Source organism: Pseudorasbora parva, chromosome 16 (genome assembly GCF_024679245.1).
Source record: "Pseudorasbora parva isolate DD20220531a chromosome 16, ASM2467924v1, whole genome shotgun sequence".
Classification (NCBI taxonomy): domain Eukaryota; kingdom Metazoa; phylum Chordata; class Actinopteri; order Cypriniformes; family Gobionidae; genus Pseudorasbora; species Pseudorasbora parva.
The window spans coordinates 34,073,016-34,098,954 of NC_090187.1; the positions used below are offsets into that span (position 1 = coordinate 34,073,016).

Genomic DNA, 25,939 nt, shown 5'->3' on the forward strand with positions numbered 1-25,939 from the left:
GGCTGCTGCAGCGCGGCGTAATGCAGAGCCAGGCCTGGCCAAATTAGAGCTGATCAGAATGTGTGGAGCACAGGAATGGCCACCTCCTGCTTCTCTCTGATTGCACAAGTCCAGGATGATTAGACAGGATGTTAAGCCCGGGGGAGCCGGTGAGCAGCCCTCCCTCTCTCCGGCCCCCACTTCCTCCCTCCCTTTTCCCGCTCCCTCTGCCCTCACGTTTCCTCCTTTCCCCTGCGCTTTGCTTTTTCTCAGCTCCTTGGTTTCCCTTGTTGTCGATGTTGTTGTTTTTTCCCGCTTATTTGATTTCTTCTATTCATTAATACTTGTTTCGCATTCTATTCCATTGCAGTGTATCTCTAGTGTGTTTCAGATAAAGAGCTGGTCACACTTACACTAATGGAACATAAAACCGGTTGCCTATTGCATCAGACATTGCATAAACTGAACAACACATTTTGCCATTTAATGTATTTAAATAACATTCAGAATGCTTGATGTAATTTTAACAGATACAAATATGGTGTATAGCATTATTGCTTTTAGAAACATTCCCAAAGTAAAGGATGCTAATAGAGATTAAAAGTGATAAAATCATGGAATTTTAGAGTTCCCTTGCGGTTATGGACTGGGATAGTGATGCGAGTTAGAATTTATGGGAGAGAAACACGAGATTCCACGTGTAGTCCAGTGGAATAATTCATGGGTTATTGGTCATTAAGTCAGGTGACCTGATCGTTTGACCGGCTGTTGTTTTTTCATATTTAAGTCATGATGAAATGGATGTAGTGACGGCGACTTGGTTCTATCCATCGGTTGTTGATTGGCTGGGTGCAGATCTGAATGCGAGCTTGCTGTCATTTGTAAGAAAGGGACTAGGTTTAAGAGGATAAAATTATTGGAGAAGTCTGGAATGCGTAACCAGAGAGAGAAGTCTGTTGTTTCACAGAAAGATCAAGTTAGGACTTTGATTAAAAAAGCACAACATTTTTAAAAATGAAACGTATGCATGGAATAATTGTTCACAACAAGCTCAATAACATGCATTTACAAAACAGATGAATTTTTATTTTTTATTTTTTTTGTATATTACTTTTGTTGTATGCACATAACAAAGAATATTAACATCGACACCTTTGGTCAGAATGGTCTCTGACCACCTCCATATGTGGTCTTGGTAATCACAATGCAATCACCTGGCTTTTAAAGCGGTCAAGTGCTATCCGATTGCGATCTGACCACTGAAAGCGCATGCTAATGGCAGGTGTGACGGGAGCCTTTGTGTCTTAATTTGGATCAATTTTATCAGGGTCTCTTTGCTCTCATTCTGTCTCACAATCTCATACCACCCCACATTTTGTACGCCGTCTTGTCTCGCTTCCTCTGTCTCTCTTTCACTCAACTCAATCTTGCTCTCTCCTCCCTCTTTCTCCAGTCTCGTGTGTAGTCCTTTCAGCGTAGAGCCTTTAATGTGATAATAAGGTGTGAAAATGGAGCCACAATGGCGGAAGGAGGATTGCAGTGGCAGATTTCTCCACTGGTCCTTACTGTGTGCCACTAGCGACTGGGTGGCTCACACTCAAGCGGCTCTCGAAGCCTCGGGCCCCTCTCTTACTCTTCAGTCTACAGGCTCATGGGAGCTTTGATGTAGTTTTGACTGAGACTAGACACACTTAGGGTTGGGATTTATACCGAGACTGAGAAAAGTGAACTCTTTTAGGTCATTTTTAACAGCAGAGCTATTCCAGTAATGTGCTACATTTTCTAACAATTTCTGACTCTTTCAAGTGTAGCATTGGAAAGTTTAATTGATTCAAGTGAATTTGGTTCATCCTAAATGATTCTTTACCTCATGCAGCATTGGAATATTTGATTCATACTAGTGAATTGGACCTCTCTCTCTCTTTCTATGGAAAGTCTGAATCATTCTTTGGAATTGATTATTTTCCTCATATGCTTAATGGAAAGTTTTAGTCATTCTAGTGAATCAGTACATTTGGATTATTTACTGATTTATAAAATGAAAATGATAAAAATGTAATATTTGGTTAAATGCATTGTTGTTAACTTCTTCTAGTATAATTTTGTTTTCTACTTGTATTAGTTCTGTTTTGTGCAATTTCATTTCATCGTTTAATTTTGCATCTTTCATCGCATGTATTTAATCAAAACCCTCATTGTGCTAGAAAATACATATTTTATTACATTATATTGTCTATGTATATGAATATGCATATGTAGTGTAGCTGACTTCTTTTTCAAAAGATAAGTTTACTAGTAAACCTACTTCAGTTCTACTTTGGTAAGCTGTAGTTTCAGAATAGCTTCGCCAAGCCTCTGGATACAATTGTTTTTAATTTTTTTTTTTATTGATTTAAGTTTTGACAATTACAGTAAGTTTTGGTACTCGTGACATTTGCAAAAGCTCTGCATCAGCACATAGGCCTATATGAAGTACAACACATAACAGTCAAGAAATAATTATTATAGTATGCTTCACCTGTCAATAGAAATCCCTTGACCTCACATCTTGCCTCACATCTTTCTCTCTGCGGTGCATGTGTGCACATGCATAGATGCAGTCGTATCAGAGCGAGACTCGGATAGAAAGGAGAGCCGGGTGACGGGTGAGGACGGAGAACAGAGTGTGACCAGTCATGACGAGAGGGTGGGAGAGGAGGATTTAGATGACGACTCCATCTTCACCTGTGACAACTGCCAACAGGACTTTGAGTGTCTGGCAGACCTGACCGAGCACCGTACCAACCACTGCCCAGCAGGTTTGTGTATGTGTTGTGTTTCTCCACTGTCTTTATCCAAAGTGTTTTTTTCTTCTTCAATGTATCCTCCTATTCCAGTTTAATTTAATGTGCCATTTGTGGGGTTAATGGATTATTTTTAATCACAGCCTTTAAGACAAACTTTTCACCTACAATAATCAATAATCATCCAACTTATTTGCATTACGTTTATGGGCGAGACTACCTGGTTAACTGTACAGTGACAGACAGGGAAGTGTTTAGTAAACATACTTTAAAAAAAAAATCATATTTTCAATAATTTTTTTCAGTTATGTGTGGTTATTCTATTGGCACAGAAATTATACAAGGATTTCATTTCTTATTTTTGAGTAAATCATATTGGCAGGAGGCAGAAGTTGGTATAGTTTTCGAGGCGTTGGGGTTACTTAGAGGCCGTTGGCTGTTCTGGAGTCAGTATGCTCCCTCAGGAGAGTGGTGTTTTAAAGCTAACACGCAGTACACGCACACAATAGCCGTTATTACAATCGTGGTAATTAATGAAACGCTGAAAGCGGCCCTGCAGGGGCATCTGCTTCCTAGCAGATTAATCAAGGGCCTCTCCTTAACGAGCATAAAACTGAAGAAAAGAGGGGGAGATGTAGATATATATATAAATATATATATATATATATATATATATATATATATATATATATAGAGAGAGAGAGAGAGAGAGAGAGAGAGAGAGAGAGAGAGAGAGAGAGAGAGAGAGAGAGAGAGAGAGAGAGAGAGAGAGAGAGGAGATGCCACTCCAGCAGTCATATGTGTTATGTTTATTGGATAATCTTGCAGTATCTTTTGCAGCTATATCAAATTCTCAAAATATGATGCTAGTGGATTGTTAATATCCACAGCCCTCATCATACCAGAGCACACATATTTCTGAGAGGACACAATACAGCATGACACAACCCTTTCCCCATCTCCTTCTGTTATTTTGTCTACTTCCAAAGTAATGAAATCATGGCCCTGGATTTTAGACGCAATCTCAGTTTTGAAGTCATCGGAGAGCTGCATGTTGCGTATTGGAGGGGAAAAATAAAGAGTGAAATGAAATGATAAAATGCGGTTGTTCCCAGGAGTGTGCGATCTGGAGATTGCGAAAGAGGGTGCTTCTCAATCAGAAGGATGCGTCCCAGTAAGAGTACATATCTCGGCTGCTATATCAAAGCCCGTCAAATGACGTTTCAATTTAAAGGATCCTTTTTTAAGGCAATCTTCATTTCTCGTCCTTCATTCGGCCTGTTTTGAAGGGTGCATCAAGTGTATCCGTCGTATCTTCCAATCACCCACAATCCTTGGCACATATACCAGAAAATAGAATTATCAGAAAATGAATCGCAAAAAAAAAAATGTTGTTTTTTTTGTGTGCAAATTAATCACAATCACAAATTAATGCTGAACTACATAATGTAAACCACTGGGAGACCACAGATAGAAAGGTAGTTTATATCAATGTTTTTAATATAAAGTATTTTCAAATTATAATTTTAAAAGATTTTTCACATCGTGACCGCAGAAACATTTATGATGATGCCATGTGTGTTTACTAGACTGTTTTATTGTAGCAATACTGAGGAGAACTCTAGCCTACAAGCTTTCAATGGACTGGACTAGAAAGTACATAGCCTCCCTAGGATGCAGCCTTCTGTTTGAGAAGCACCCATAACCTGCTGCCGTATCTGGGGGATTGGACCAATCACAAACCTTCTTCACAATAAATTTATTATTAATATTATTATATATATAATAATTTAGTATATATATATATATGTATATATATATATATATATATATATATATATATATATATATATATATATATATATATATTTATATATATATATATATATATGAATTATTTAAAAAAACAGAATTTTTATTTCTCTCTCTCTCTCTCTCTCTCTCTCTCTCTCTCTCTTTCTATATATATATATATATATATATATATATATATATATATATATATATATATATATATATATATATATATATATATATATATATATATAAAAATTCAGTTTTTTTGTCATTTTATGTTTTTTAAGTTTAAAGGTTTATGTTTTAGGTTTATTTTATAATTTTGGTTTTCGGCGTTTCACAAAAACCTAGGGTATGGCATGAGTCCTGCTGGCCATACAACTACAACATTCCCAAATAATCACATTAGCTTCTATCTATATAAAATATGGACAAAAATCCACTAAAAGAACCACTAAATAGACTTAATAACAAAAAAATCTATGCAAATACTCGATTCAAATACAAAGTAGTACGAGTGCAGATTATATGCTTTATTTAATGTAATGGGAATTTAAAGTGAGTTTGATACCATTTTTCATGACCTTTATAGACATAGCCTTATAATTCACCTCAGATGATCTTGAAAATAAATGAAAGGAAACAACTAGGCTATGTTCGAACTGTCAACTCAAGGTGAACAAACAAGTGTATTCTGTGATTAAAAAAAAATGTTTCAGTCACTCAGTATGTATTTTTAATCATGCTAAAATGCTGTAAGATTTGGGAATTTGATATTTTACCATGTGGTGGTGAAAGCAGTCAGTGCGCTTGCAGAGAGAGCCCACCCACACGCTCTTCTGACTGGTTGTCACTTTTGATTGATTGATCTCGGGTCGAGTCTAGTTTGCCGCTTGTTGCATCGCGTCTCTGATTGCGTCTGGTTAGGACACGGAGGCTGTTTAAATTTGCTTTTCAAAGCTACAACAGAACTAACTAGCAGCATCATGAGATGTTTATTCCCCCCGCTTGTCTGAATGCCAGGGAATGCCATACATAAATGCCGCCCCTGGTTTTAATTTATTTCCACTTAGTAATTTTTCGTGCTTAAATTTATTTAGTTTCATTGCCAAGATAATATTTTACATTTCATTTACATTGTTTTTCATCTAATATTTGTATTTTGTTTAATTTTAGCTTTATTTCAATAAACATTTTTTTTAATAGTTTTGTTAACAATTATAACCCTGATTATTACTATTTTATAATAATAATAATTATTATTATTAGAGAATAATCTTTTAAATAATATTGAGTAATGCAGATTATTATCCGATATAAGTTTAATACAATTTCCTTTTATTTAGAATTATTTATAGTAACAACAACAACAGCAATAATAATAGCAGCAGTAAATAAAAAAACACTTAAAAACCCTTTCAAGTTCTTGACACACTCCTGGGAGCTGGTCTAGTGGGGGAGAGAGTAGCATGCTGCCGGTGACTTCATCTGATAAGGGACAAACACGCCATTTTGTGTGTGTGTGTGTGTGTGTGTGTGTGAGGGAGGCCATGTTGTGGAGAGCAGTGGATGGTTCCCATGGCCCCAAGGAGAGCCTGGCCAATATCAGCACACCAGCAGAAGGCTCATAAAGCCACTCTATCAATTTACGGTTATTATTATGACCGCATGCCCGTCAGAGCAGGAATATTCTCGAGCACAGCCGTGCCACGCCACGGCATGAAATGAAATTTCTATTCCCTTAACAGAAGACACCGTGGCTATAGAATTACACCTGGAATCCCATCATGTGTTTGTGCGTGCATGTGTATTTGGCATGTCCGCCTCGTATTTGTGCACTGTCCTCTTGTTTAGCTTCTCGACAATAATATAACCTCTGATATGATCGCTAACCATCCCTATCACATCGTCTTTCTCTTACTGTCCCTCCATCCCTCTCTTTTCCTTTTTCCCCCTCGCTGCCATTGATCGCTGCTAGTATGAGTTCCACAGGAGACGATATTGGAGACGAGGAACGTCTGCCTTTCCGTCCCTCCAAATGTCTTTGGCTTTGCCTTCCCCCATTACTCTCCCAGCGTTTCCATCTCCTCCTACTTTCTTATATATCACTTTAACTTCTTGTGCTCTATTTCTGTTTATGATGTACAATTGAGTTCAAAAGTCTCTAATATCACATTGAAAATCAGGGATACAAAATAATTTTTAGGAGTTTTAGAATTTTTACTCTTTGTACAGACGGACAGGTGTTCTTGCTTTATCAAGTTTTACTCCCATTTTTGGAGTTCATGCATTTCAAATGCTCCTGTCATTAAAGGAAAAAGACATTCTCAAGTTTATATTAATATTGCATTTAATCTTTTCACTCAAATTATGCACATAAAAGTTTAAATGAAATAATTTTTGTTAGTGGGCCCTACTGTATATTTTTAAGAGTGAGTTCATTGTGTGTATTATTCCTTTATTCATAGCATTTGTATGTTTGTATTTAATAAATGTTTGTTTTATTTGTGCGTAATGTAAAGGGAGCAACCGCTGTAAATATAGAAACTTATTTTTGGAACCACAGTTTTCTGCACTACCATTCAAAATTGTGTTGGTAATATTTTATTCAAATGTTTTTGTTCACCAAGCATGATTTTATTTAATAAAAAAATAAAAAAAATAAAAATATTTTAAGTATTTTTCCTCCAGTATTCTTTGAACATAACGTAATTAATTAGGAATGGAAATCTTTTGTAACATTGTTTGTTTTCATGATTACTTTTGATCAATGAATAGTCTTGATCAAGTATTTCTTTCTTTCAAAAAAAAAAAAAAAAAAACTGATCACAAACTTTTGAACAGTAGTTTAAATGACCCTGTGTCTGTTTACAGGATTACAGTGTAAGTGTGTGTGTTTGTGTTCAATTTGCTGGCAGTTGGACACCATTATATCGTCTAGTGTGTGTTTATATTTGTCTGTGTGTGAATCTGTCGGGTCCTGAGTGTGGATTAGTGTTTGTGTGCACAAGTATGTGAATGTGTGTGGGTGATACGGCTGTGTGTGTGTGTGTGTGTGTGTGAGTGTCATACTGTGGGCTGATTCTGAGGGGAGGCTCTACTGGAGGAGGAATCTGGAACACTGGCTCCCTGAGGAGCGCTTGGAAAAAACCTCAGATCAAATGGAGAACATTCACTGCGCTGCTCCGCTCCACTGCCCTGCAACCGGCCAAGGTTGGGCCCTGGCTGTTAACAACACTCACCTCACTCTCTTGCTCTCTCTTTCTCCCTCTCGCCCCCTTTCCACATGTCCCCTGTGGCATTGTGCAGCTGACCCCTCCCTCTCTAGTCTGGAACAGAAGGCCTTATAGCCTCCTGGGTTTGGCTTAGTCGAAGAAAGAGGCCCAGTTTAGACTCCACAGCACAGCATGTGGACCAGTAGGCCCGTTCAGGTGCCCTCTCAGTCATGTTTCTGCTGTATGCGTAGCCTTTATTGGTCCACCTTATGCATGTGCTGTATATAGCAGTGTTGACCACCCTGCGAGCTTCCTAAACTCATGTGGCAGGGCAGGGGGTGAGCAGGAGGCACAGATACACATGCACACACAGAGGTGACCGCTGCATAGCAGCTGAGCTCTTCTAGTTTGAAATTAGAATTCCTCCTCTGACCCATTTCTCACTCGATCAGTTCATATTTTGATCTGTATAGAAAATAAATGTCGGGATGTGTCTTCCTGAAGTAGAGCGGACGAGAAAGACTGAAAGACTTCGGGGACTAAGCCAGAGAATGGTTGAGTGAAGCAGGCAGCCGTGTGGGTAAACGAGAGAGCTGTCAGTCAGCTGGGGGGCGGGCTCTCCACCTGTCAGATACAAATAGGAGGCGAGTGCTAATTAACCCGCCTTCAGAAGACTGAGGGGAACGGCAAGCGCTCCAGAGAGACAGAGAGAGAGAGAGAGGGAGAGAGAGAGAGAGAGAGAGAGAGTTGATGGTGGTGGTGGGGGGGTTAGTAGTCTGTAGAAATAGCTCTACACAGCTCACACTCTCTCTGTCACTGCTCAGAGAATGAAAGAGAGGGTGGGAAGACGAATGGCTTCTTTTTTTTTGGGACCTTTTTGCCACTTTTATTTATAGGTATAGTCAAGAAAGGACATGGAGTGATGGGTAGAATAAGGGGGAATGGGGTCAGTAAATGTCACCAGCTGGATTCAAACTCACATGGGCTGTGTATGCGCTAACTGCTAGGTCACAGTCTTGACAGTGAGGTGTACTCGAAGTTTAGCGAGTTGAGTTAGCTACTCACTATTTATTATTTAATTCCAATTAATTAATTTCAAGTTTTGACATGTATTTATCATTTTATGTTTGTACATTTAATAACATTATTACATTTCATTCAGTTGAGTTTTTAATGCATTTTATTTAATATTATTTAAATATTAAATGCATTTGTAATTTTTCATATTATAAAACAAGTATATTTAGTAAATATTTAACATTTTAACACAGAATTATTGTGAATGAGTTGTGAATGCATTTTCTCCTGTGTTCTCTTTTTGGTAATATCCCATTCGCTCTTTCTCTTTAGAGGGTCAGTTCACCCTAAATTCTGTCAATAATTACTTACCCTAATGTTGTTCGACACCCGTAAGACCTCCGTTCATCTTCGGAACACAAATGAAGATATTTTTGTTGAAATCCGATGGCTCAGGCCTTCATTGACACCAATGTCATTTCCTCTCTCAGGACCCATAAAAGGCACTAAAGACGTTTAAAAAGTCGTTACAAAGCCCATCTCACTATAGTGGATCTACAATGAAACAACGAGAATAGTTTTTGTGCACAAAAAAACGAAATAACGACTTATAGAGTGATGTCCGATTTCAAAACAAAGTTTCGAACGGTTGTGATTCATGATTCGGATCATGTGTCAAACCCCCAGACTGCTGAAAAAAATCACGTGACTTTGGCGATCTGAATCATGAATCGATAAACTGATCCATAACGTTCAAATCTTTCATAAAATTATTGTAGAGCCACTGTAGTGAGATGGACTTTGTAACGACGTCTTCAGTGCCTTTTATGGGTCTTGAGAGAGGAACTGACATTGGTGTCAATGAAGGCCGGTCTGAGCCATTAGATTTCAACAAAAATATCTTCATTTGTGTTCCGAAGATGAACGGCGGTCTTACGGGTGTCGAACGACATTAGGGTAAGTAATTATTGATAGAATTAAAATTTTATTGGGTGAACTAACAATTTAAGTCTGTAACATTCAGTGCACACCAACTCATTTACTTCTATAGACACTCTGACACACACAGAGCGATGTGCCCTCTCCTCTGCTGGCAGGCTAGGTGGGGAGTTGTGTGTCTGGCAGGCAGTTGAAGTGTAATGGGGGTATGTGACGGGGCCTCGGGGTGGTTCGGTCCCCCGAGACAGCAGTCACCCCCTTCATTTTTTCACTAAACACACTCGCCCAGGGCAGTTCACGCCATGAATACATATCCTTTTTCCACTTATCCATCCTTCTATCCATTTGTCCGTACGTCTGTCTTGGCCAACCGAAGACCCCCCAGCTCCTGCCTGTCGTCACCACAGCAGCTGAATCCAGAGAGGCCAAGACTCTTATTAAAGTTGCAGATCATTTTCCTCTCCCTTCATCCTACAGAGAAAGAGACGAGTAGTTTGTAATTTGATCTTGCTGTGCGGGAAAAAAAAGCTGGACAAGGACATATTAGTACCTTAAATACGTTTTATTGGCATTAGTTTTAATAGCCACATTTGTGTTTTAATAAGTGTGGCTGGAATTTTTTGGGTTAAATACCACATTTAAGATTAAACAAAATAAGTTTTCATGCTTACAGTGGAAGCCTGGTGCTCCTTTTCCGCCGATAGGGGGCCAATCTGGAGCCTTTTCGCGCATCTCAGTTCAACTGAAATAATTGCCACTGGCACCTAAAAGCTGTTGATCTCCAAATCAAATTTTATTTTATTAAAAATGCATTTAATTAAAATGTTTTCTATCATTTTACATATATATTTTACACACACACACACACACACACACACACACACACACACACACACACACACACACACACACACACACACACACACACACACACACACACACGTCGTGTTTCCATGTTTTATGGGGACTTTCCATAGGCGTAATGGATTTCATACTGTACAAACTGGACATCCTATCCCCCTACACTGCCCCTGCCCCTAAACCTACCCATCACAGGAAACATTCTGCATTTTTACTTTCTCAAAAAAACTCCTTCTGTGTGATTTATGAGATGTTTTCCTCATGGGGACCTAAAAATGTCCCCACAAGGACAAGGATTTAGGATATTGCCATCTTTGTGGGGACATTTTGGTCACACACACACACACACACACACACACACACACACACACACACACACACACACACACACACACACACAAAATAACTACTATTATTTTTATTTCATTAGATGCAGATTGTAATTGCACAAAGTTAAAATACTTTAGATGTTAAAATATGTTTTTAAAATCCGTATGGCTCATAAACAGACTGAAGTTTATTTGTAGACACTTTTAACATAATCAGTTACATCATCGTTCAACTGTCAAGTCAGCAGAAAGGCAGTCTGAATAGAGAGATTGCAGATCCCAGGTTGAGCTTTGCGGCATACCACATATTTCCTCTATTGTAAGCACGTAACTGCCTTTTTTGTTTTTACAAATCGCGAGACGAGCCGAAATTGTTGTCAGTGGTAATCGACAGCGTGCCACGTTCGTCTTTAGCTGTATTTGCTTGGTGTGCGTTTGTGGCACCTATATCAGAGGAGCGCGTGTGTTCGCTTCTGTGTGTTTGCACAAATCAGACTACGCGTGTTCCCTCAAAGTGAGAGCTGCTTTGTGTGTTGGTCCTCCCTTACCCCCTCCATTCCCTCTCTCGCTCTCTCTCTCTCTCAGAGCCAGAGGGTGGCCTGAAGATTCCTCCACTAAGCCTTTGGCACAGATACAAATGCAGTCACAGCTGGTTGTAAACTCAGGTTTTCCAGGGAGAGCAAGAGCCCTGCCTCCATAAGAGAGAGAGATTGAGGGGAGGGGAGGGGGCACAGCATGCAGGGAGAGAGAGAAAGGGAGGGGGTGAGACGAAGGAGGGTTGTTTCAAAGCACACTGGAAGTCATTTTTCATCATAGGGTTCATTTTTCACGATGAAGTTCTTTTCTCTCTCCTTTTTCTCTTTCCCCATTGCTGTCTTTCAGCGACTCTTTTTCGTTTCCTCTCCTCCTCCTTCCATACGTGACTCTACTTATCTTGTGTTTACCCCCCCTCGCTTGCTCTCCTAGCCCTAGATTTTCCTCTTCCCCCTCTTATAAAATATGGATGGCACCAGTTTTGGGAGAGTTGAGAGGCTCTCTGGCAGAGAGAGCAGTGCTCTGTCTCTGTAGAGACTCGGTTTGTGCATGCACCTAAACACTTCACTGAGCAATCTGTCAACATGTCAGCAACACATGTTTTGTAAAAAAAAAAAAAAAAAAAAAAAAGAAAGAGGAGGAGAGAGAAAAAAAGAGAGAAAAAAGCGCTTCCAGAGGGAGTAATGGCTCCCACCAGGACTCCGAAAATGCTTTGAATTCAGCAGATTTCTATTGCGGGGGGACTCCCCTGGGGTGCCTTTTTTACAATGCCTGCATTTCAGAAATTTGAGCCAAAGACCCCTGGGGGCGTCCTTTCATAATGCCTGAAAATGTAGGGTTATATTGTGTGCAGTTCCCCATGGGGCCTTTATTAATACCTGAATTCTGAGGGACTGGAAATTACACAGGGACTCTGTGGGGGCCTGCGCTCGCACCAGGAAGGGAGAAAAACTCTGTGGGGACGTTCTCTCTTCTCTTCTCTTCCTTTTCCTTCCATCCTCTCCTCTCTCGTTTTTTTCTTTCCTGCTCCACGCAAGAGCGAAATAAAAGAATTTGCCAAAGGACACAAAAAAGGAGCGTGTGTGTGTTGGCGGCAGCGTACTTGTATTCAGCTTGCCTTCTCGGAGGGAAAAAATCAGCCGATTAAAAATGTAACTCTCTCTCTCTCTCTCTCACTCACACTCTCTCTCTCTCTCTCTCTCTCTCTCTCTCTCTCTCTCTCTCTCTCTCTCTCTCTCTCTCTCTCTCGGCTGCTGTGTCGAGCAGGCGGGCGGAAGAGGGGAGAGTAAATATTTGGTCTGTCTGCGTGTGCCCAGGAAGAAGCCAAAATCTGCTGGAATATCCACACACAATTTTTTCCCGCTCGTTTGAGAGAGAGAGAGAGAGAGAGAGAGAGAGAGAGTTAATATTCCTGCCACCAAACGCACTCATTTGTATTCATTGGCTATACGAAGGGTGTGTACAGACAAATAAATGTACAGATAATCAAAGTACACAATTACAAATCTATTTCTTTTGGTGCTCATCCACACCAATATGCATTATTCATACTCTGCGTATTTGCGCAAGCTCTGGTCACGCGTCCTTTTTGTTTTAGGGTTCAAATCATTTCTCTTTTTTCTGTATCGCACACGTACTAATGCATAAATATTACTTATTCATACATAAATATCTGTGCGCGCCTCAGGAAGTGCACTAGTTCGAAATGAATTTTCTTCAGATTAAATTCAACTTTCCATTCCTGGATGTTGACTGCTCAACTTTGAGCCCCAAAGTCAGTTGAGGCTGTGTTTGCTCCTATTGAGCAATTGTCTGAGTGCACAGGTCCGTTCTAAGATGGCCGCCCTTTGTTGGTTTTCCGCAGGAACGAGGTCTTTGTCAGAGGCTCTGTAGGCGGAGGAGGTCAGGTGTTTCGGTCTTCCGTTGATCGCTTTGCGTCTTAGTTAGGGTTTTGTGAGAGAATGTGACCCCTGGTTGGTGGGCGTGACCTCGGTGACCCTGGGCATTGGAGAATAGAGCTATCACCAGGTTCTTTGCGGGGAGCCGCGGTAATGAGGAACAGCCTGTTCTCTCCGATTCAGTCTTGTTGCCCCCTCCTTCTCTTTCCGTCTCTCACCCTGTAGTGGATAACCCAAACTGCCCTCTTTTTCCACGTCTCCCTCTCTCCAGCTCTCCTGCAGTGTCCTTTCTCCCTTTCTCATTTTCTTTTCACTCACTCCCCACCTCCTGTTGAGTTCGGCCCATTTGCCCCCAACTCCCTCGCTCTCTGAATCTCTGGCTTCTCCATTATGGTTTGTGGCTACTAGCTGTGCTCCTCCACTCCTGACTGGCTCCCTATAGCCAGCTTAGCGTGGGCCGAATGTGGGCGTGGAGTGGGCCCCTGCAGGTCCGGCCCTTAAGATGCGCCGTTGCCGGCATTGTTACCGTATAGTACGAAGATGCGGTCAGGTGGCATCGTATGTCAACACACCCCGGAGCTGCAGACCTTGGGTACTTGCACACATACACCTAGATCCGCATACTCTTTCACATTCTAGCACTCAAGGGGCCCAAATCGCGCACACACAAACTCTCACATACATACACACACTTGGTGCAGTGAAGCCAAAGGGCAGTGTGCCAGAGGGAGAGCTGTTATAATAGTTTTAACCCTGCGCTCAGGTGTGGCTCGCCTTTGTCAAGTGAAATGTCAGGAAAAGCAGTGCCCCTGGGACGTACGCACGGAGAGAAACGGGCAAGGCTGTCTGAATCCACACTCTTTTCAAAGAGCCCCAGCTTTTCCCCCTCCACAGACAGACCAGAGTCCATTAACCAAGGCCGCCAGCATACATGCTCACACACTCACCCTTATTGACACACACTCACTGATTCAGCACGTGTGCACACCAGTAGAGATGGACACATACTGTACACGCCCATAAGTACTTTTCTGTTTTTTCATGTTTGGTGTTCGTACAAGTGTCTTTACAGGTCTGCTCCATAACCTAATAGTTGCTGTCTACATAGGCAACTGCCCTACAAGCCAGCATGCATCTGTAATGAACCCTTATAAGTGAGAAATTTGGAACTTTCTACATAGGCAGCAATTTGCAATAATAATGCTCCTAAAATAAAGCACAGTTGTTCCTGGTAGAGTTTGATGCTAACATATTGCTAAGCTAATGGCATGATGCTCTAAGTGTAATATTTTTCCGTCTCATGTTTTTTTTATTGGTCATATCACCGTGGTGATTGCCTATTTGTTAAAAGATGACTGCATAATTTAGTTAACCAGTGAAATCAGCTGTGGGGTGGGGTTTGTGCCTAAATGGTTTGGAAAAAACAACATGCAATCCTTTAAAAATAGTTTATGAAATAGTCCTTTTTATTATATTTCAGCCATTTTATCATTATTTTTCTGTATAAAGCAGTGTATCTATAACTTATCTTGATGTTTGTCATTATTTGTCGACACGTGTCCGGCATCTTGGATTTTTTTTCTGTGTTCCTCGAGGAAAGTGTCTCCTTACAAGTTGGGAAATTATAAATTTGCCACACGTCCAGTGATTTTGGTTGTAATCACTCAAATTTCTATCACTCATTTTAAATTCTTGACAAAGACAGGAAGCTAGCCTGACAAGAGAGACCCACATCAAGATGTTTGGTCTGGGAACTCACCATTGACAGGGCTCAATCCGAGGGGCGGGATAAACTTTCAAATTGTTGTCTTTCAAATTCCCTCTGCACGCAATTGGATAGTGCTACAACCAACCAGAGCAACTTAAAGCGGAGCTAGTTGATAGATTAAACTTTCGCGGTATCCAGTCGGCAAATCTTCGAACACATCTTCCCTTCTTAAGAATGATTTCAGTGCTGTTCTTTGTTCTTTTCTCAAAGAAAAGCTTAACTCCTTCCAAAGTCTTTCAGAGTTGCAGCCAAAGCCGATTCGCCAGCTTCTTTGTTTACAAGTAGCACGCAAATCTGCCGTCATTATGTTAAACCCGCCCACCGACTCTATACACGATGTGATTGGCTTGACCAGAGTTTGTTTTTTCCAGCCCAGAAGTCTATTGAGAGTTGCTAGATTACACTCGCGGCAAATTCGATTTTCTGCCACTAGGGTGCGTCTAGATTTCTAGGCTAACAGGAAGCATTTTTAGCACTAATTCTACATGACAAAAAGCAAAGCATGCACATTAGGTATTTAAAACTTTTTTGTCATACTTGTGCTGTTTGCATTTCATCACAGAGAATGCTGGGAAATGTAGTTAACACAACACAAAATTTGTGCAAACGAAATTGTACAGTCACAATTTACAATTACTAGTGATCAAAGTGTGTAAGTGTCCTATCTCATGGTCTCATAATGTGGCGTCCAATCACAGTTTGTTTTGTAGTAACACGGAACACCGGCTTCCACTTCAATATTACATCTCCTATGATTTATGCAAGCCTCGCATCTAACATAAAAACATCAAATATAACATTTCCTCATTTTCGTAGTTGCAATATATCACCGTTGATATTTTGCACACAGCCCTTACTCAGTAAATGTCCACAAATGATAGAGAACCTTTTTTCCCATCTTCCCATGAGGACAGCCCCCCTCGGGGACCTCTGCCAGCCTCAGGCAGGCTCTCAAACACCCATTACGCCCTCCCTCTATCTCTCTCGCACATACACGCACTCATACACGGTGACGTCAGTGGCTGGTTTCTCCCCTGGGTGCCAGGAGCAGTCTTTGTTCCCCCTCGTTTTCCCCCTCCCCTCCAGTCCTGCTCCTCTCCATGTCCTTTGTCCCTGGAAATAGCCATCCAGCTAAGTGCCTGATTGGAATCCTTCGCATCTTGGCAGGGTCGCAAGGGGGGGGGGGGGGGCATCAGAGACCGCGAGGGAGTGAGAGATGGATGGATAGTAGGAGAAAGAACAGGACAGGTCTAGATTTAGAGCGTAATATCGGATGAGGGAGGGCATGGACGTTGTTTTTTTCCTTCTTTCAGCAGAATTAGTGCGGTAGGTGTGTATTGTTTTGTCGAGGCTAGTGACAGTGGAGATTCCCGGGAGAAACTGAGAAAGGGAAGTGCGTGATGGGGGTTGAGTGTTCAAAGGAGACGGCCCTCTATTGGGGTTAAAGATCTGGAGAATCCTTCTGCTGTTCCTCCGAGCTCAGAGCCATCCACCCAGCCTTTGTAAAATATTTAAACCTGTTTCTCATTTCTGGGGAGGATAGGAAACTCACGGCTGAATAAGTAACCAGACCTGGGAGTGGGTGGCGTCGCAGACACAAACCCCACCTCGGAAAAGACGATAAAAGCAACGCACATAACCCGATGAGAAAAAAAAAAACTTGTCACGTTATATTAGCCTTTGTGTTTTGCCATTCTTTCTTTCTTTCTTTCTTTCTTTCTTTCTTTCTTTCTTTCTTTCTTTCTTTCTTTCTTTCTTTCTTTCTTTCTTTCTTTCTTTCTTTCTTTCTTTCTTTCTTTCTTTCTTTCTTTCTTTCTTTCTTTCCCCTGTTTAATGAGAGCAGCTTCAGTGGAGCGCAGTAGAGCCGTAGCGGACCTGCTCTCTGGCTGGCTGGTGGGAGCGCCCTGCTCAAGTAATGAACTCCCCGAGGACACAGCACAGCAATGCGGGCCTGTTTCCACACTCCGTTCCCAGGGCAGGCCGGGTCTGCTGTTGCCGCTGCTTGGTGGGGAGACAAAAAGAAAGAGAGGGAAACCGAGAGACTGGTTACCCCCCGGTCTGCTGCCAAAGCACGCGGCCTGCAAAAGCCTAGATAAAGTTAAGTGGGGGTTTGGAGGAGAGGGAGTCAGAGAGAGAGCGTCGGGAGGCTCTTACAGCTGTGGGGGGCTTTTGGGTTGACTGGTGAGGGGCTGATAACGGGTCGGTACGGATCGGAGACGACTAATAATCCACAAGCATGCTGAAAAAGTTGAGCGTGGTTGTGTGTATTGGTTTGGGATTGTGATGAACAACACTGTGTACTGGCACCATGTGTTAGTAAGCATCGTATCCTAGCATCATAGCGTGTGAGAAAATGATATTTATTATTTATTAAAGTTTTTTTTGTTTATGGAGACATTTGCAGAATATAGGCAGTCCTTTCTTTATTTCCATTTTCTGCACTGATTTGTTAGATGGCCCAGTGTCTTGTAATCAATGGTGAATTTTGTTGTGATTAGCTTACGATGGAGTTTTTTTTTTTTTACCACTGATTTGGATCAGAACAAATAAACTGCTTGATGTAGAAGAGGCAGCATCATTTCCCCAGAGTCCCAAAAATGCGATATGTGAATGTCAGAGAGGCTTGGCAGGGCTCTATAGTGATCCAATCGTGCATAGACAAGAAGTTGTTCTGCTATTTGTGCCGAAAACCGCAGCCAAGTCTTAAATCTAATTTTGGCCACAAACTGCAATCAATGAAAAATGCTAAATGTGATATTTCAGAACTTTGGAGAGCTGGAAATTAACTCCACGGCAGCAGTAATGAAGTGAAGAAAGTTTAGTGTGGACGGCGATGTGGTGGCGTGACTTGTTGCCCTATATAGACCGAACCTGTGTATTTCTCTCATTTCACACCTTAGACACATCAGAGACCCCTGTCAGACACTTTCCAGAGATAACAACACTTCTTCCAAATGAAATAAAGCATGAGCTATTGTTTTTTCTATCCGACGTAATAATACCCATATGTCCTTAATTATTCATATTTTAGTAATGCAGTCTCTTAATGGCTGGAAACACAAGTAAGTAATAAAACACTTGGGGGTTTGATTTAATTTAATTTTTTTTCGTATTAATTTAATTTTGGGGCATGTGTGTGAGCTTGTGCGGTAGAAAACGCACCCTTTCATATATCGGCTGTGTGCTTTTGCTTGTGTGGTGTGTGCTGAGAAGAGAGAATAAGAAAAAAATTGAGAGACCGGTCAGGTAGACAGGTAAGATATTTGTTAGGCTTATAGAGGCCTATGTGTCTTTTCACTTTCTGTTCTGTTCATTCAAATGTGTGTAGCCATACCTCCATCATCAGTTGAAGCTTCTTGTCTGAATTTTTTTTTAAATTCCCCTAATGAAAATATGTTAGAAATAGTAACAGTGGTTTAAAAAGTAAAAAATACGATTTTTAAAAATACATTTGACCTTTTCCCCCTTTTATTGTTAAGCCTTGTGTGGTTTTTTGATGGATAATAAAAAAATTGTGGATGAAAAAAACTTGCATGGAAGGGACCTTATTTCTTTTTTGACTTGGGACTAGTACCCAGCCACCCAGAGCACCTTAAGATCATCCCAGCATAATGGTGAAGACTTTTTCCTCATCACATTTGCTTTAAAAATGTATAACTAGTTGTAAGTGATTTTTAATGATTAAACCTACACCTCTCCAGTGGTTGAGTTTGATAGTCTGCCATTGATGAAGGCAACACATATCCCTGAAGTTCTTCCATAGGATAGGGTAGGAAGAATGAGGGAGGGCATACATGAAAGCCATTTTCATGTTTCTGTTCACCCACGTTTATTAAAAAGTGGTGGCGGGGCCACATTTGATGTGAGGATGGGGCTGCACTTTTACTGTTAGTCCCACTGCAATCCTTTTTTCTGCTGTGGAGTTTGAGCAGTTAGTGGTCGCCATTGATCTACTGCACGCCGTCACACTGCCCTCTACCACACTGTGTGCCTCGTTTTCTGTGTGTATGAGCAGGCTTTTTTATTCATAATAATGTGGAGGCATTTGAATTCATGTTTGCATGTGCATTTCATGTATTTTACATATGTGTGAATGTCAACACACATTGTATGTTTGAATGCACGTCTATCTGGAGGTCAGCTTGCTTCTCCTTCCCAGAGAACAGCCCCTGGGGCGATGCCAGAAGTTCCAACAAAAAGTTTTTTTGTAGTTTTTTTCCAAGTCGTTCAGTCACAGTGGACAGCTATCCCCCCTATGGACCAGCAAGGGGGCTTCCCGCATGTGGTGGGGCCTTGCCGGCAGAGGGGGAGGGCTAGGACGGGATCTGGCAGCGCTTGTGCGTCCTGGTAGGGGTTAGAGTGTGTGTGTGAAGGACTAGCGCAAAGGCAACCCCAGGAGCCAATGGATTGGAGAAGTTTTCACATTGCCTCCATCCTCTCTTTCCCTCTCCCCATGCTTTAGCGGATGTAGGCCGTAATTACTGGACCCCCTGGCTTCCCTTTCTCCCGACCGCAGCCTTTGATCTGTTTCATGTCGGGCAGATTTTTTTTCCCACTCGCTGTACCTTTGTCTCGTCCTCCCTTTCTTTTCTCTGCCGCTCCTTTTCCCCCAGCTGAGCCCCCTTTGATGGAGACAGTTTGAGCTCTTTAATACACAAAGAGAATTTTCTCTCTCGCCACCCTCCATTTTGTTTTAAAGTTGGGTCCTTTTTGTTGACAACCACATTGAACTTGATACTGATTTTTTTTTCCTGTTTGCTAGTTTATTTTGTGTTTTTATGGTCCTCATGATCTTGATTAAAGGCATTGTGCTCTTTTTTTCCCCTCACTCTGTCACTATGTTAAAAGTAAAATAAACTCACAAAGCTAATGGCTTGCCACTCTTTGGGTCGTCCTGGCATCCTTTTTTCGCATTTGTACAGTGAAGAAACAAGATGTGTGTTTTAGTTTAATGTGTGTTCTTGCCGTTGTGTGTGTAGGAGAGAAGCTCGGGGAGTGCATAGGTTTAACAAAAATAATAATCCACTGATGAAAACCGTTCAAAGTGAATAAGCGATCCTCACCTGTTGGCGGTCGCACATTGTCCGTTGTTTAGCGCATGTCCCGCCGGGCGTTGATCCATAGCCTCCTGCGTGCATGGATGTGGGGGTTGTGTTTGTTTGTAAAGTAATGGCATTGTTAGCATAATGTTGGGCTGATTTGCTATTCACTGTGGCTATTCTTTTGGGCTAATTGCCACGCTACATAGCGCTCCGGCAACGTTAAAGGGCCGGTGTATGTTTCTAAGAAGGCTCGACTCATGTATTGGGTGTGTGTATGGTCCAGTGATCAGCTTTTGTTAATAGATCACAGACAGATGATCCATTTTGACTTTGCTGTTTGCTGATTTTGTTTGTGTGTCATTTTTCTGATTTTCTGTTCTTCTTTTCTTTTCTTGTGATTTTCTCTTTCTCCCTCTCTTTTTGCATAATGCTAAATAGCAGCGGCTAAAGGAATAGTTCAGTAAAAAATTACAATTGTCATTATTTACCTACCCTGGTGGTGTTCCAAACCCCTATGACTTTTATTTTTTCTGTGAAATGTAAAAAGAGATGTTAGTCAGGATATCCAAGCTGCTCTTTTCCATACAACAAATGTGTAAGAATGGATGCTGTCAAAGTCCAAAAAAAGACAAAACACAATAAAACACTATACAAATATTTCATATGACTCATGGTATATAAGTTTTCTAAAGCTATAACATTTTGTTCTGTTTTGGAAACATTTCATGAGATTTGAGAGCTATGATGAAATTAAAGATTTTTAATGAAATAATGAAAATGTAAACTTCTTAATTTTCATGAATTAAAAAGAAAATCTGTTCCTTACTTAAGCTTTTGTAGGCACACTATAGGTTTGACATCAGTGCAAAATGGCACTGGTTCTCACACATCTCATAATAACCCATTATTTAACACCAACATTTTAATATGCTGAAGTGTGAATATGAGAGATTTTCAGTGACTAAATAACAAAATAAATGAATAATGACTGATTTTGACTTATTAATGAAAGCTTTTGTCATTTTTGGAGCTCAATGTCATCTTTTTGATGGTATAAGAAAGAACCATTTGAATATTCGTTTACTTTTTTGTTCGGTGTAAGAAATTCACACAGGTTTGGAACGACATGAGAATGAGTAATCCATTGCATAAATTTCCATTTGTGTGAACTGTCTCTTTAAGGGCAGCTGTTTGAGTATATATGTATTGTAAGTAATTGTGTGTGAGAGAAGCGAAAGAGAGAGAGAGACAGTCAGAGACAGTGCATGCTGCAGTAATGACAGTGTTGAGGTGCAGCTGTTTGTGTTTATATGTCCTATTGGAGTGTGTGAGAGAGACTGAAAGAGAGGTTGAGCTGCAGACAGGCAGAGAGAGACTTTGCGTGCTGCTGTAATGACAGTGGTGAGGTGCAGCTCTCTCTGCGTCCTTGAACCCCGGCTGGGTGCTCTGGTGTCACCCTGGGGAGTGCACCGTTTAATACCACAGTAATTATCCTGTCCTTATTCACCACATTGCAGTCCAGGTGTCTCCTTCACCCTGCCTCGCAGCGTGTGTGTGTGTGTGTGTGTGTGTGTGTGTGTGTGTGTGTGTGTCTGAGCGCATTAACTTGTGTTTTAGTGTTTTTTTATAGTACCGCTGCCCTGTATTTTTATGCCTCTTAATATTCATGACACCTTTTCATTAACTCGTGTGGGTGTGTGGGTGTGTCTGTCAAGTTTTTTTTGTTTTGTTCGCTGTTTTTGTGTTTATGTTATATGCAGAGTTCTGCGTGTGCTGGTTCCTGTTTGCTCAACTGTTTGTGCATTAATGTCAAAGCATGTGTTTGTGTCTGGACCATTTGTGTGTGTATGGGTATATGCATATGTGTATGTGATGTCTTTCTCTCCAGATCTCCAGCTTACCGTCTGTCTGCTCTCACAGTCTGTGTGACTAATGGCAGGTCCAGGTGTTCCTCTCAGTTCTGGCTGTCCCTTGAGGTGCTGATGGCTCCCATTGGGGCAGCGTGGGCAGGAGGTACCCGCCTCTCTCTGCCTGTGTGGAAAGTCCCCTGGGCCCACCAGCCTCATGAGGACCCTAGCCTTAACCCCCCACTCTCAGCTCTATAGTCCTCTTATAGCTTATATATTGAAGTGCAATATCATGCATTCGCTCATGTTGTTATTTTGATGTCTGAATTGAATGTGATGAGATAAAGAGAGAGTGTACTGCAAAATAATGCCAAGAAAACATGCCCTTCTGCGCCGACTTTTCTTGCTGCACTTAAATAAAAACATGACTCCTATAAGCCAGTTCTTTTAATAAATCGTTCACAAACTCAGTCAGATAAATCTTCCAGTAAATGAACTGTTAATAAATGCATTCCTGTACTTAAATGACCCCAAAGCCTCTTACATTAACCAAGGCTGCTTTTACATGATCACAAATACACTACAGCAATCTTGTGAGATAATTCTTTTCTGTTTTAATATATCTTGAAATGTTATTTATTCCTGTGATGGCAATAATAGTTTTCAGCAGTCATTACTCCAGTGCTCCTTGTTCTTCTTGGAAAGCATGTTTTTCAAGATTCTTTAATGAATAGAAAATTCAGAAGAACAGCGTTTATTTTAAAGATTTTATTTTAATTATGTAAAAGTCTTTAGTGTCATATATAATTCAGTATCATTACTGACTAGTTGTACATATCAGAACATTTAGGTAAAGATACATATTTGAAAACTATAAACTGGGACTGTAAAATAGGAATCATTAAACTATAACCATCACCAGCATACCTGTTTTCCCCTCACATGTCTGTAGGGGGCAATACACATGTCCTACACCAGTGTTTTCTAACCCTGGTCCTGGATAACCTCCTATACTGCTCATTTTACAGCTCTTCCTCAAATACACCTGATTGAACTCCTTAGTGAGAAATTCTCTAAATAAATTTACTTGTTTAGAGTCATGGCACAGTGAGCAGCGCCTGTGCCCATGACACAGAGCTGTCAGCTCAACGTGTCCCGGGTTCCTATCCTCAATCCTGTTCCCTCTTTTCTCCTTTAACTTTCCTTTCTCTCTTTTAGCCTATGGATTAAATGCTTTGGATTCTCTCAGATTTGGCCTTAGCTCTTTAGTGCCCTACACTGCTCCAGTGGTCATCTCTTGCACTGTGAGTTCGTGCAGGTGTAAGTGGATTACTGTAGCGTCAACTTGTCAGCTGGGAGCACTTGTTTGAAGGCTTGAGGTGGATTAAACACTCATCAGAAATAAGGTGCTTAGCATGTCATGCCCCAGAGACAGTTGTATGCTAAGCTAAGAGTGATGGCTATTACTGACACACCCATCTTTACACTGAATTTGGGCAATGTGCTAACAGCTAATTATTCAAACCCCTTTAGCATAAGTAATGCTAGGTAAAGTGCTTTTGATGGCAGTGTGTGCTCTTATTGTAGTTAGCATGAAGCATTCTCCATTAGCCTCCTCCTGTAGCACAGGAGCCTGTGGGCACGTCGACTATTTTTAACAATGAGGTTTGGCTGATTGAGTTCAGGGAGAAGAGGGATTGGTCAGAGATAGACATGGTAGACTGCAGAACCTCTTTATATACTGTCTCAGTTTCAGTGACTGGACCCAAATCATTTATTTACAGTTGTTTTTGTTTTTTTGGAGCTTTGACTACTTTCATCCAGTTTGTATCAAGCTTGTTTACTAGACCAGTCATTCCCAAACTGTGGTCCGCGGACCACTAGTGGTCCATGAGGGTACTGCAGGTGGTCCGTGGAAAGGCAAAATAAAATAAAATAATATTTTTTTTACCTATTTCATTTTACCAGGAAATTCCCATAAAAAATAAAAAGTAAAAAGAATATGTAGGCCTATATTTATATAACATTTGTATTAAATTGTCAAGTTATTGTGCGATTACTAAAATAGCCTTGTGGCGCTCGGCCGTGACGTTCAAGTTCAGTGCTGTAAAGGATCGGTGGATAGCAACAGGTTCTCTGAAGAGAAAAGAGACAGAGGCAGAAGTTACAAAATATGAAGAGATTGACAGTGAGTCGGATGCATCTATGAGTCAGATTCATCATAAAAAACAAAGAAAAGGAGGGTGAAGAGAAAATACTGCGAAAATACATTAGGGCGCTTGAGTAAATAAATAAATTAAATATGTGGCAGCCGTTGTGTGCAGTAAACTTTCCTTTAACAAGCCTGTTGTACTGATGTGATGACTAGTTATAGTTTTAGTGCGAGTAAGCCTATTTAGAGATGCAGATTAATTCAGGCAGGACTGTGTGTAGACATATTTTATTATGTGTTATGAGGTGGTCTGCGATTTTTTTTTGCTTACAAATAGTGGTCCACACTAGGGATGCGCGATATACCGGTACTGGAAAAATACCGGTATATATTTTATTTAAAACGGTACGATATCATGATTTGGCACATTTCGGTATATGCTGCTGTTCCGAAGTTCACCGCTAGATGGCAGCGCGCTACCCAAACTGACCCGAAACAACCGGCAAATGTGACAACAACATAGACGGACAAAATGGATAAAGCAGTTGAATCTCACTCAAGATGCCCAAAACGAATTAATAAATAGAGGAGTAGAAGTGACATTTGTAATGACTTTGCTTATAAAACTGATGAAGAACCATCAAACCTAGCCAAGAAGCATCTGTCACTATCCTGACTTTAAGACTTCTGAAGAGATCGACAGGTCAGTGAATCATTCAAACCATCTCATTTAGACATTTATTTTCTTTTAACACTGATCAACGCACACACACAGCCTAACATAAGATCGAATATCACAATCTCCAGCGTTCGTTTCAACCAATGACATTTAGATCTCATTATATTTGCACGCGTACTATTGCACTATTTATATTCCCGTTAGACACAACTGCCTGTGTTTATGTGAATAACTTACTCACTAAAGACGGACATTTGTACATAATTCTGTGTATTTGACTGTTTAAGGAAACTTAATGTGTAATGTGCGAGCGTGACTAAGTGACAGGCGTGTGTGTGTGTGTGTGTGTGTGTCGTATGAGCTCATATCTCCTGTAACTGTTATTACGAAATGCGATAAAATCTCTTGCATGTTCAAATGATTTCCGTTATCCATCCCGAGACCAGCGTGAAATGTTGAATCGGATTATGCAGATTGCTTTAGTGTAGTGCGATGTCTTTTGAAACCAGAAGCAATTTGCTAATTTTGAGAGATTTTTGCTGAAATTATTTCTCACAAGAAAGTTTTCAAATGACTGATTTGATGTGATAAGCTTTGCTGATTAATTTACTAATAAACATTTGTGGTAATTTCCCACTTTATAAACTCAAAACTTGCATAATTGTTCTCATTCGCGTGCAATATACCCGCGCTAATATCAGACCTTGTGGTATCGATTTAATATCGGTACTTCGGTATTAGATTGTGGTACCGTACCGAAGCCAAAATTGTGGTATCGAGCCATCCCTAGTCCACACACACAAAAAGTTTGAAAACCCCTGCACTAGACTGTCATTGTAAGGCAGTTTCAGACTCCCTAAGATTTTTGAGCCAAGTAGACTTTAAACCTTTTCAGACGGGACTAATTGTCTAAACAACGCTTGAGTACATATCATCCGACCTATGTTATTTCATGTACCGATTCAGACAGGACGAACCACTCTGTTTATTATACCGGAAGTGTTTTCTAGAAAGACAACTGCTGTGCTTGCGTGCATCACATGTATTTTTTAATTTATGAATTACTTATTAATATTGATAACTGTATTATTATTCAAAT

General features: G+C 40.7%; 1 protein-coding gene across 6 annotated transcripts in view; it reads left to right on the forward strand.

Annotated features, from left to right (window-relative positions):
• Positions 1-25,939, forward strand: part of znf423 (zinc finger protein 423) — a 172,453-nt gene that overhangs the window by 46,388 nt on the left and 100,126 nt on the right. For 4 of the 6 annotated variants that reach the window (XM_067420426.1, XM_067420427.1, XM_067420432.1 and 1 more), the window contains one exon: positions 2,574-2,783. In XM_067420426.1, the coding sequence (XP_067276527.1) occupies positions 2,574-2,783 (210 nt within the window). The remainder of the gene's footprint in view (positions 1-2,573; positions 2,784-25,939) is intronic. The other 2 variants (XM_067420428.1, XM_067420430.1) reach the window with 1 other exon arrangement.